At 38.9% G+C, this 13,372-nt stretch overlaps 1 protein-coding gene across 4 annotated transcripts in view; it reads left to right on the top strand.

Annotated features, from left to right (window-relative positions):
• The window catches only part of ARHGAP15 (Rho GTPase activating protein 15), a 329,586-nt gene extending 317,978 nt beyond the window's left edge, over positions 1 to 11,608 (top strand). For all 4 annotated transcript variants that reach the window (XM_054069943.1, XM_009558976.2, XM_054069945.1 and 1 more), the window contains one exon: positions 10,343 to 11,608. In XM_054069943.1, coding sequence (XP_053925918.1) covers positions 10,343 to 10,526 — 184 coding nt within the window. In that variant the 3' untranslated portion in view covers positions 10,527 to 11,608. The remainder of the gene's footprint in view (positions 1 to 10,342) is intronic.
• The last annotated feature ends 1,764 nt before the right edge of the window (positions 11,609 to 13,372 follow it).

The raw sequence follows: 13,372 nt of genomic DNA, 5'->3' as shown, positions 1-13,372 counted from the left end.
AGCTTTGGTGAGTATTTGGTCCCTGACTTCTGTGGAATTCTGCACCACATTTTCTGATTTCAAGAAGAAAAATTACTGGTTGTCTCACAAAATGGAATAATTTATCTGTGACACAGGACAGAGAACAATGTGTTGTTAGTGAAACTAATTTTTTAATGAGGCACCTTAGACTCAGTAGCAAAGATGAATTTCTGAGCAGCTTGTCTACAGTTCAACATCCCAGGCTGAAATTCTACCCAACTGCCACTTTTCAGTTTTAAGTCAGGAAGGAAACCTGTCATATCCAGAGCTGAGTTTTTTGCCATCAGCTGAATTACCATAGCACAAACCAAAGGCTGCAAGAGGTTATAGACTGAACATAGCCAAAAGCAGTAATTCCACTTACTAAAAGTAGATATGTAAAATGAGAAAAGTTTAGCTCGTATAAGGGAAAATTCAGACTCCGTTCTCTCTCCCTGTCACCGGACGTTTTGTCAGCGACTTTAACAGTAATCAAAATTTCACTCATTGAGAGAGACGCTGCAAAGGGTGTGATGAAGTGCGCATTAAAATATCAGATAAACTGGGACTTCCAAAATATATTTTCTGAGCATGGGCTGCTGTCTAATTCAGCATTTTCCAGATGCAGCAATGTAGACAGCACTTCTCAGGACCAAGGGGATAAAACAGTGCTTGTGGAGTACATTTGGGGTTTGCAATAAGAATTTCCTTGCTGTAAATGCTGAAGTTCACATTGTTCATTGTCCTGCAAACCATGGTGGAACTGGACTACCTGAGAATAGCGGGATTCAGTTTGTAAGAAGCAAATCGCTGAGTATCAGTACCAGTGCTGACACTCTTCCACCTGAGCCACTCTTTTGATAGATGGATAAGGATTACTGGAAGAAAGAGCATATTAGTGGCTGGCAGAGACTCTGAGTTTCCTGGGAGCAGAGGGACTATATTATAATCATAGAAACAGAATGGTTTGGGTTGGAAGGGACCTTAAAGCTCATCCAGTTCCAACCCCTTTGTCATGGGCAGAGGCACCTTCCACTGGATCAGATTGCACAAAGCCTCCTCCAGCCTGGCCCTGAACACCTCCAAGGATGGGATATCCACAACTTCTATGGGCAACCTGTGCCAGTGCCTCACCGCCCTCACAGTAAAACCTTTCTTCTGAATATTTAATCTAAATCTATCCTCAAAATAATGAGTCTCATAATTGTTCTATTTTTCTTACTGGTAAATCTAAACAGAAGAATATCATTTACATGCATCTGTGAATGAGCTCCCGTAGGGTCCCCTCTATGCTTTCTACGCACCCTCTGCTTTGGGTGTGTTGCAGAAGGGTGGCTTCTTTCATTGAGTTGGGAGGCAGCTGAGTTACCAGATGAACAGTGACTCCGCTTTTTTGCCACGTACTTTTTGTTTGTCCATCACTAAGCACATCAAAGCCTCAGTATCCCCATCAGAAAACAATGCTGTTAAGAACATTAATCCATCTTTATTAAGAGTCTTTAGCTTTGTGGTGGAACACCAAATATTCCTAACACAAAACCAAGAGGATAATAAAGAAACATGTTTTTTCCCTTGTTGCCCTAGTTTCTAACCTCACTTAAAAATCTTTCATTGATTTTAATTATGCTTAATCTGGAGCTAAGCTCACAAATCTAGCAAAGTTAAGGACTGCTTTTAGGTGAATTTTCTCACCTGTCAGAGTTCCTCAAGCTTTCTACGCTGCAGTTAGAAGTTTATTTCTGGCCCAGATACAAAGTTGAGGCAGCTTTCTACCCGTAGGAAGCACCCAACACCACTACTGTACGATGCACGAGTTCAAACGTTACCTTGCTCGAATCAAGCCTGTGTACAACATTCTTCACAGAACAATTGCCGTCTTTTTCTCATCAGCAATAGCCAGAGGCAGTAATAAGGGTGAAGGATATCTATCATCAAAAGTCCAGTGTCAATGTGCTCCCCCAATTTATTTACTGACCTTCAATGCAACAGCCATACTCCTGACCCTCATGAGATGAAGCCTAAGGGGAAATGGCACTGAGCACCAATTCCATATCCTGTTGTTCTGTGGTCTAAATTAAGTGCTAATTAATTACCACTGGCATCTTTGGCATAGCCTGTCAAATTAGATTTAGGATATCCTTTCGCTGTTTAAACAAATAGCCCTGCACATAAAACTAAAATCCCAAGCGTTAGCGCTTTCCCGACTTTTAAATTTTTATTTAAAAATCAGCGAGTTTGTCTATGGATTTTGCAGGTAGAATTCAAATAAAAGAAACATGAATTGATATTGTCAATTTTGATTAATAGTCCTTCGTTAATAAACATCCTGTTATTCAGTTTCCACCTGCAGATGCTGATGTTGCCTGGAATCAATTAACTCATATAATTTGATTTATTTTACAAAGACATTTTTGGATGTGTTGTGCTGATGATAAAGGTTCTATATTTATAATTCTTGATCTAGGGGACATTGTTACTAACTGCTTTTTATTTTTAACGCTACAAGGAAATGTAGCTTCAGGCATTCTTGAATTGAAATATTCAGGCAATTAAAAAAGTTAAAGCTTTATTCATGTAAAACTATCTGTTGCCTTCTGAGCTACACAGGCCACAAAAATATGCAGACTAGGAACTCTGACAGGTTGGTCTTGACAGTAAGCTGATTGTTCTACAAGAAAAAAAAAACAGAAATAGAACTGAAAAAAGAAAATTGAAAACAAAAAAAATCAATCTTAGCAAAAGTTACACCACCAGGCAAAAATATAGTTGAGGGTTCTGTGTGTTATATCTCCGTCTGAACATATATTATTCTATGTAGTCTCACACTGCCTTCATCACTCTATTATCTGAACACCTCTAAGAAGTGTGTTAGCATCTGCCTAACATCTGTGACGGGTGGTTTTGTTCTCTCCCATCCCCTCCCCAATGAAAGATTCATGCTTGCAGTGGTCGTGTGGCTTTTGAAGAGGGGTTTGTTGCTGTTTGAGATGTATATATGCTGCTACAGGGCTGTTAGAGCTAAGGCAGAAACGAATGCATCGTGTGCAAAGCTGAAGCCAGAGGAGTCTGAGATGCTCCTTAAGGAAGTTTATCTCTCTCCACTGACTCCTACAAAGTGGTTATCCCCAAACAGGCAAACTTTAGGCACAATAGCAACTGTGATAACATAGATTAGCCACATCTCTTCCTCCCTCTGGTCTTGTGAGCATTAGTCAGAACCAGTTTGCATTCAGACACAAAAAATTACAAACAAAGCCAAACGGCGAGGACAGAGCCCTGGCTGTCAGTAAATGGAAGAACTCAGTAGGTGAACCAGATGGGTCAGTTTTCCAAAAGGGAGACCTGAAACACTCACAGTAATAGAGATGTTGTGGAAAGATTTTGAATCTCTGTCTTAGACACAGCATGGTTTAAAGGAACAGAACCTGAGCCTGTGCCCACACCAGGCTCTTCCGTGGAGCCATCACAGTGTCGAGACGAACTCCTGCCATTGCTGTCCTTGCCATGCTGGGACACCGGCGTGGTGCCTCTACATCTGGCACGTGGCTGTGCTGAGGTGGGAACTCATCAACTCTGTCACCCAGGGGCTGCATCCACCCTGGATTGAAAAGAAACGATAACTGCTACAATGCAATTTTAGTCCTTCAGTTACGGCGCTAAGACGCAACTGCATGAAGCCTCTGTAGAGATCCAAGTCTCTTTAGCTCTCAAAATATGCTTTTACATCTTGGCCTCAGCCATCTGGAAAATGAAGACTTTGTCTGCAAGACAAGGCATGCTGCGGTGTATGCAAAGACAAAAGCACATGTGTTCCTCAGAAAGGAAGCAGCAAGCAAAATTCAAAGTTGGTCCAAAATTGGTGGACTTGACAGTGCTAGGTCAATGATTGGTTTTGATGATCTTAAAGGTCTTTTCCGACCTAAATGGTTCCATGATTCTATGATACAATAGTGAGAAGATTTTATTTTGAACTGTTCTCTTATTAAACCCGGCTAAGTTAGAATAAATGACTTTCTTCAGTGTTTTGGAGCCTATTCAGCCAACTGTGAACTGATGTTTGGAGTCAGTTTAGTTATTATTTTCACTTAGGGCTAGACTCCAAGGCAGTTCATCCAGGGAATGGCTCGTGCTGTGAGATATGCTGGGGATTCCCTGAGGAAGCTCATTCTCCACCGGGTCCCTGTCAGCTGTCCAGGTACTATATATAGCCATCCAACAGTCAGATTTAAAAGCTAGTCTGAGGAAGAAGACAGCATCAAGTGCTCGTCCTTGTGTCCCAGAGCAACCGAAGAGAAGAGATTTTTCCCAAAGAGCTGTAATATGAACCCACAGCTGCAGAGGACAGGAAGCCTAAGGAGTTTCTGTAGGCCAGGAGCCATGGAGGCTATTTTCAGCAAAAGCAAGCTCTTAAGTATGTCTGAACTATTTCTGACCCCTCTGGTACTGTATCATACACCACGACCTGGTTTCTCTATTACCAATCTTGGATACCTATTGTTTTGAATTCAGCTTGTGAAGTAAAGAGGGATTTAAAGAACCTTTGCATTTTACACAGGCAAAATAAAGTAGCTCAAAACCATATTAGTCCACTGCGATCATATTTTGAAAACAACAGACATTGGAGCGTTTTGGAGCTCCTCTAATGCATAAACCTCAGGTCATAGATACAGACACACGAGACTTCCCTGTTTCCTAACATGGTACAGAGGTTTCAAAACAACACGCTGAGGGTTCGGCTGATAATGTTTGCATTTGCTTAGCTTCATCAGCTGGTGAATACCACTGTAATACCATTTGTACTGAGCAAATCATCCACAAAGCCAGTACATAAATAATAAAGAGGTTTAGTTTGCATTCGTAAAATATCAAGAAACCCAATTTATTACTAAATTTTAAATTTGTTGAAGAGTTTACTTAAATAGGGCTTGTGGTATCAGGGCTCACTTACCACTGATTAATTCCACAAGTCTCCCAAATGGGGTTAAGTAGTGTACAGGCTATGCAGCCCTCCTCCACCTCAGGTGGATTTTACTGTCTGTCCTAAGCTGGTCAGAGTTCCCTTGGTATATGGATACCTCTCCAAGGCTTTGACCTGTTTAAAAGGACACCTATTGTTGTTTGTCTTTTTAAGAAGACTCTCAAAGCCAAAGCCAGTTGTCTTTTTAATGCCAAAAATCACTTAAGCTCTTTCTGAAGAATAGCTACTATAGCTGAAGTGAGGTAAGTTTACAACAGAACTTGCAGTAATATGCTATATCACAGGAAAGTATGTAACAAGCCTTAAACGGAAAGGAAATACATTCAAAAGAAACCTGATAGTTTATCTGTGCATCATTTTGTACTTGAGCTTCCTTCCTAACACTGAAAAACCCATCTGCAAAAGCCCTGCCAAAATGTGCTTGTACATACACAGACGTTATCACCGTGTAGGATGGTACGTTTTTATTATCAGGTTATTTTCCAGTACATTTGGCACAGTTAAGGTAAGTATATTAACTTTACTTCCAAATAAAGAAAACAAAGTTGTACCAAATGTCTCAGCTATTGTCAGTGAGTTAAGAACTGACAGGAGGTCCAAGTAATCAACCCTGTCTACTGCACCAAGCTTTCCCTTGGGACATCTCTTCTGATCATACAATGTATCTGGCTGGCATGGATGTAGAATTGCTTTCAATAAAGATTTTATTTCAAGGTTGGATGACTCCCTCCCAAATGTCTTGTTGCTAACGCAAAGTACGTAATACCTGTTATTTTTTTTTAACTCCTATGAACCAGCATTTGGGAAGGAGAGAAGCATAAAATGTTGAGCTAGAAACTCTCTCGTAAGAGTCAAAATTTAACGTATTCAAATTGATTGGGAGCTCAGCAACAGCTGAGAAAACTGCTGCATTAGAACTGGCCCATAACAGTGCAATGAAAAGGCCCGTTAACAGTGTTAGAGTCTGAGGTGAGTTGAAGGCAGCTGAACCATCCTCAGGGCCAAGTCCTTAGGCTAAAATATTACATCAGCATATGTCAGTGTGGGAAACAGATACTAGGTAATCTGAGGATAATTATTGCTAATCAATAAGATGCAAAGGCTTTGACCCATTAAGGCAGTTCATAGGAACTTAAATATCAAAACAGCTTCATTGTCCATCGAGATGAGCAGCTCTGGCCACGCCAGTGGTTACTTGCACAGTTCAGCAAAGGTACAAAACCCACACAAATGGGCTGTCATGGAATAATCCACTTTGAGAGAAGTCAGTTCCTAATTCTGTAAGGTTAGTGGTTATATATGGCACATACTGCGGAGTTTTCTTTAGTGCCGTGCATATTTAATCTTTCCTAGCCTCTGCTTAAGATCTTGTTTTCTGTCTCCCATGGAAGTGATTTCCATGGTTAAATAAAATATTCTACATAATCGCGGTAGACAAGATTCTGGAAAGACCAAAACCTACTTGTACCCCTTGGCTCTCTACTGAATTCAGAGGACAGCATTTCCCACACCTGCTATTCTGACCCATCATATTTTACCATGTGACCCGTTCTTACCATCCTGATCTCCTCATCTTGTAATAAGTTACTCTTTAGTCATAATCTATACTACCAGTTCATGGAAAAGCAGCGGGACTGTCTTGTTGAAAAGCTACCCTTCAACACAATTTAAAGCAGTTAAAGAGTACAAAGCATGGCTAAAATCAGTTTCTGCTAATAGTAAAAACACCCCTAACACTGAGCAAACTTAATTCCTGGTAAGCTGAAAAAGGCTAAGAAAGCAACGCCACTGAGCAGTTCTCAATGCTACTTGCACTCTCCAGCTTACGGTAAAACAGTGTCCTTTCCAATGGGGTTTTACTTCCCAAATACACTAATTTCTCTCTCTAATTTTTTTATGTACAGTAGGAACATTAAAAGGGTGATGAATCAGAGTCACCGTTGAAATGCTTTCCCCTCCTCAGCAGTTACTACGGAGTGAAAATGAAGAACATTTCCTAACACCTGGTGTGTTTGAAGGAATAATCTAATGTTCTTCCTGAATGTCAAAATTAATAATGATTTTATTTAGAGAGTTTGAAAAGTGTAGGTTTAATGGAACAAGAGAGCCAAACTCACTATACAATGACCCTCTTAGCTGCAGAGTTGCCCTGCTCTCAGTCACACGCTTTCCAGCTTACAGTTGCCTTGGCAACAGCCAAAGCATAAATTCCAAGTATTTTTGCTTATGTATGTGCCATTGACACCAGAGCCCTCCTATCAGACACTTCTGCTGGTTTAATATATCATTAATTTCATTGCTATTAATAATGGGGACTGTATTTTCTGTATATCTCCTGACTTGTGATCTTAAAGGAATGAAGCCATTCTGTAATTCAGCTCACTTATCTGGGGGGGAAATCTTGCACAGCATAACACCCAACAGTTTCTTGATGTAGTTCCAACATCTGCGGCACCAGATTATAGATTGTTTCTAAAATAATCTTAAATTGATGTATCATTGCTCCTTTCATTTGGGCCACAAAAAAGTACCTCTGGCATTTCCTTTCACTCTTTATGCTCTAAATGGTGTATCACCCTTTCTGCTCTTTCTCTTGCCAAAAAAAGAATTCTTGCCCGTTTTAAGGGGATTTCCTTTTTCAACAACTCAATTTCATTTAGCAGCTACAGTAATAGCCTAAATTGTGCATATTTGTTTTTGGTTTTCTTTAGCTTTTCCTTTTGTGGACAGATGAAATAAATATTAGTTATAGAATTTCACTGGTAAATATTTGTAATTTAAAAAGGCAAAAGGTCCTAAACTTATAATTATTTTATTCAGGCTGAATCAAATTCCTTCCTTCTTTCCCTCCAGCAGCTGCTTTTTACCACAGATTATTTAACTTTCTATGTTTCCAAGTCAAAACAAGTACAAATGCATGAATAGATAGAAAATATTAATAATTTTCAAGAGATTTTATCAGTAAAAGAACTATTGTGCTACCATTAAGTTTAGGGGCCACAAATATACATGGATGTTCTCAGTGCCATATTTCATATCAATGAACCACAACAGAACGCTGATTCCTCTCTGTCACCGTCAAACACCACACACATCCTCCTTTCCTTCATGCCATACACGCACCTCCAAGTGACTGCAGACCACGTGCTGGCAACAACCTGACTCAAACAGGACTTTGCATGAAGGATAGCATCTCCAGGACAAAAAAAAAAAAAAAGAGGGGGTGGGAATCATTCTGCTTCAGAAATATTGCAAATAAGGACAGAAGGCTTGGCCACCCACCTTCCATTTTCTGCGTCCACATCAGAAACATAGGATCTCAATATCTTGCTCCAAATGTTACAGATCAAGGAAGTCAGATGCCTCCTCTCCCTTCAGTAAATTGAGCTCTACCACCACTATATTCACGCCGACCCTGCCCATCCATGGTCCACTGCCTTCTGCTCCTTGAAAGGTGTTTCACCTTCATCAATGCTGTCCATCATCACCATCTCACTGTAAAGCCGTGACTGATGCTAAATTGATGATCTCTAAAATCACACAAGATACAACTGGTGAATATTCTTATTCCCTTGGAGAACTAGCGTCTCCACCCATGCTGGCTTTGACTGCAAATACTTTATAAGTTTTCCAACTTCTAACATGTAGCAAACTCAACAGAGATTGAGTTCTTACAGGGAGGACATAAGGTGGATGTATGTCCTTCTGCACAAGTGTCAGGAAAACAACCTTGTCGCCACTATAACAACCATTTTAATTGTGATAAAGATAAACCATGTCCATCAGAAGCCCATACAGTCATTTGGCAACAAAACCCCCTAACTTTGAAGGCTTTCTGAACTCTTAAGAGAAGAGATGACATGTTAGTATTACCACAGAGGGAAGATAATTATTTTTAAGAATTATAATAAAGATGCTATATTTTAAGAAACTAATAATTAAGCCAATCTGATTAGTGCCATATGGAGAGTGTTTCATGCAATGGACACCACGGTTACAAGCATGAGGCCCAACTAAGTAATGCTTCCTATTTATATATCGGAAAAAAACATGAGCATTGATGTTTGAGGAATATGGTAAACGGCAAGATTGGCAGAAATCCACAAGAAGATGCTCTTTGCTGTGTAACCCACCCGCTAACATGAGAGAAAAACTTTTTTAAAGTGACTGAACCCATTATGTCTCGTGAAGTTTCTTCCACTTATAATGTAAATTCAGCAACAGGTATGGGAAAACAGAGACAGCTATGATGATTTTTAAATTGCTGTCTGGATTTTAAAAAGGTAAATGAATGACAGTAAGAGAGATGGGAGGGAAAGCAGAATTTGGCTTCAACAGTCCACTTGGAATGGTTAAGTTAAAACTAACAGATTAAGGAAGCATCCATAAATTCAAACATTTACATATTAAAGTTATATTTAGTTCACATTCCTTGGTGGAGCTGTGTGATTTGTTTATAAAATATGTCTCTTCATTTACTAGTCTTTCCAATCTAGGATATATTATATATTCTGAAGGGTGGAAGGAAATGGATTTCTACTTAGTTCATGCTCACCGCTGCAGAGATTTATGTGAAACTGCCTACCTAAACTCCATTCATTAAACCCATATTGTTCTTAGACCAGACTTCTCCATCCTTAATGTCATTTCCACAAGAATATTATGTCTTAATACAGACATAAGATCAACTTTTAATAATAATAGTCCTCCTCCTGTAATTTTGTGGGTAATAAAGATATCAAAGGTTATAATCCTTACCATTATTTTCTAAGTTATCTCATTAAGGTATGTGGTCTCAGTGTCTTTCAAGAAATCTTGCGCCGGTATAAGGCATGCAAAAGTCTTTAGTTATATAAATTTCACAATCCATTTTAGACCAGACTAGCTTTATTGGATTTAAATTAGCAGAAGGAATGTGTTTCATATCAGGTCTATATTAAGGGGCTTTTATTGTTTTCCCTACGCTTTTGGTGCTGGAGATTGTGTTAAGAGCAGCAGGGAAGCTTCTCCACTGAGCCACCACAACCATTGACAGCAAAAGTGCTCAATAAAGAGAAATCCCTATTTTCAGTATCTAAATGTACAAATGTACTCTGATATAAAAGAGCACTGTAAATGGGGCTCTAGACCTCCGCCCCACAAGCAACTTGTGGTCTGGGTCTGACTTTCAATTCCTTATTTGTCAGGTTAGCAGATATTGTCTTTTCCCTCTTTTCTTTCTTTTTGATAACGTAACCAAATATCCCTGTTAAGAAAATGAGAAAAAAAAAAAGAAAAAAAAAAAGTGCTTCTATGTACTTGAAATGCAACAGCGACTCCTTTGACATCCCTCTTTTTTAACCAATTCTTTCCTTTCGTCAACAGGATAGCAGCCAAGGAATCCGTGAATCTTATGTCAACACAAAGCTTAGGAATAGTGTTTGGACCAACACTCCTTAGACCTGAAAAGGAGACAGGGAACATGGCAGTCCACATGCTGTACCAAAATCAGATAGTTGAACTCATGTTGAGTGAGTACAGCAAGATCTTCGGCTCTGAGGAAGACTGACAGACAGGGCCTGTTATTGAAAACGTTCACATCTGTCTTGATGTCTAATATTTTTACATTTCTGTAAACATATTTCTGAAATATTTCTTTTTCTTTCAAGTGACAGATGCCTCATTTTGTGAAAACTTAATGATGATTTTGTGTTTAATTTTCAAACATTGGAATAAAAAAAATATTGTCAACATTTGCCTATATGTATTCTGCATTAACCCTTTGAGAGTTTCATTATGCTAGCACTCCAAGTGTCACTTTTTTTGCAAGCTGAGCATACAGCATATGGCCAAAGACCATAGAAAATGCTGTTTACCAACATATGCAATGGCACAGAAAGACAAATAGTAATTGATGAGATTTGTGGGAAAAGGATTAGAATATGTATATGAAAGGCAATGAATTAAACTGGTGATACTAGATCATTTGTAGCTAATCTGATATAATTTACCTCTCTCTGAAATGTATTGAAAATTAAAGAATGATGAATAATCAATTTGCCTACCATGGAAGTTAAAAAAAATATTACAGTTAATACTTCTAAACAAGTAAATAGACCCCAACCACCAGAATGTCACTATTTGCATAACAGTGCCTAAAAAAAAAATTAAACACGAAACTGGAACTTTGGCATTTTTGCTTAAATTAAGAACATGAAATGAAGACATTGCATGACTGCTCATTTTAATGTAACATCCATTTTGATTCCTCATCACACTGTACATCTGCCCGCTTTCCCCAGCTATCTCATGTTCTGTAGCATTTGTATTGTGCTCCTGAGGATGCTTTATTGGTGAACTACATTAAATTCATCTAGAAAGAACTTTAAAAAAAAAGCCTTTTCATATGCCCTTAGGATTACTTGGCTAGACTTGAATCAATTTATGCATTTGATGGTTAGTTTCAGTTGTCATGGATAAACAAAAGGGTAACTGTCTAGAATATATCAAATATTGTTTCATTTTGAAATGTATGTTTCCAGCTATACACATATCCTACCCTGTTTTGTAAAAGTATTCTGCTGATAAAATGTAGACTTATGTTTGACAGCTTTTTAATCAAGTTCAAAGAGAATAAATAAAACTAATCCAGTGTGGTAAAGAGTCTGTCTGGTTATCGATTTGTTCATAAAATGAAAAATAAACCATGTAAATAAGATGTGTGAAACACAGATCTAGAAGCAAATATTTAAAGCAATTAAAGACCTCAAAACATAGGATTAATGCATAGGTCTGCTGTGCATGAGAGATACGTCTTCAACATCACCTCAGCAGATCATGGATTACTTCAGTTTTTATGTAGCCTTTTTTTGCAGAGTACCATGTTATTCAGGAACCATTGCTCGTCAAAGCCATTATTTAAGGAAGCATATGTGTAATGAAGCCTGATTGTTAACCAAGATCAAGCTCTTTCATCAGATGGTGTCATAGGCAGAAAGCAACACCAAGAAAACATCAAAAATGTCAACAAGATGGTTTCTGACTTCATACATGTCTGAAAAAAAATCAAGCAAAACAGAGGGATAGTGACCAAAAACTCATTTTAGAAGCACAAAACCAAACAACCATCTTCCCTCTGTCGAAAGTGCTCAATATATTCATTTTTGAACAAAACTATAACATTCTGGAGAACCCAAATTCACTTTACTTTCAAGAAAATATTTTTCATGTTAATGTCAAGCCATGAGTACTTAAACAGTAATGCTTTTCAGCGTCGTCGTCTTTAGACTCTTTTAATAGCAACAAACCAGGCGCTGTTTATAGCCTGTGGAAATGACTGGAAGAAAGATAGTCAGAAGTTCACTCTATTCCTTAATAAAGACCATTCACATTATGGCCCCATGGGTGCTTACAATCATGCTATTGAAGTAATTTCTGCTATTACTGGAAATGAAAAGTTCACTTGTTACTTGGATCCTGTTGCACTCAGAAGAAAAGATTCTTAATTAATTAATTAATCTTCTTTTAAGCTTTCCTTTAAGCATGGAGACTCCTCTTTTCTTGTTTTTATAAGCAAGACAAGGCTTATGAAATGAACCCATATCTTTCTTAGGATCAGCCGGTTTGGTTGGGGGCAGGGGCGAAATAATCAAGCAAACGTTTGGAGACATGAGCCTTTCTTTGGGTTTGAACAGCGTCTTACATGAACGCTGTACAAATGTGCCGAGTTCTCTACAAAACGCTTTGTTAAGGACAGAAGTCTGGTATGTCAGTAGCCAAGGCAAGCAGATCTCGTCAGAGGAGCGTATACATCTGGGGGGGTTAGAGCAGATGTCTGTCCTTTCTTAGCCTGACAACAGAAAGGAATAACCACGCCTTGCTACCAAACTGCTCCCTTCCCCAGGAGACCAGTCTTCTCCCCGTACCCTTTAATAGCTACATGAATTCGGTGGGAAAAATTACTAACTCAACTGTTAGTCCAAGAGCCAGGCCCAGAGCTCCTGCCATCAACCCCTCAGGGCAGAAAGCAGCCTGACAGAAGACAGTAAGACTGAAAAAGACAAAAACATTTGCAACTGCAGTGGGGTTTCTTTTTCCTCCTGCTCAGGTAGGTAGTTTTTATTTACCAAGCTCACAGCCCAGGGCTCCAATAGACTTTTTTTTTGTTGTTGCAGGACACAGACATTTGTAAATCCCAAAAGTGCCTAAGTTTGGCTTCCACTCAGTACCTGCATTTCACTGGGACTATACCACCACCACGTTGCTCCCGCAGTTATAAGGACATATCATAAGAACACACTTATAAGAATATTACACTTACACTTATCAGAATTCTCACTATGACTCGGTAGAAATTTTGCTCAAGCTTTGCTAATTTTTCGGTCAGTCAAAATTACACTTGCAGGAGAGCTGCTT

This window comes from Cuculus canorus, chromosome 6, assembly GCF_017976375.1.
Source record: "Cuculus canorus isolate bCucCan1 chromosome 6, bCucCan1.pri, whole genome shotgun sequence".
Taxonomy (NCBI): Eukaryota; Metazoa; Chordata; class Aves; order Cuculiformes; family Cuculidae; genus Cuculus; species Cuculus canorus.
Note: the sequence above shows the minus strand (reverse complement) of the source record. Positions and strands in the feature narration are given on the sequence as shown.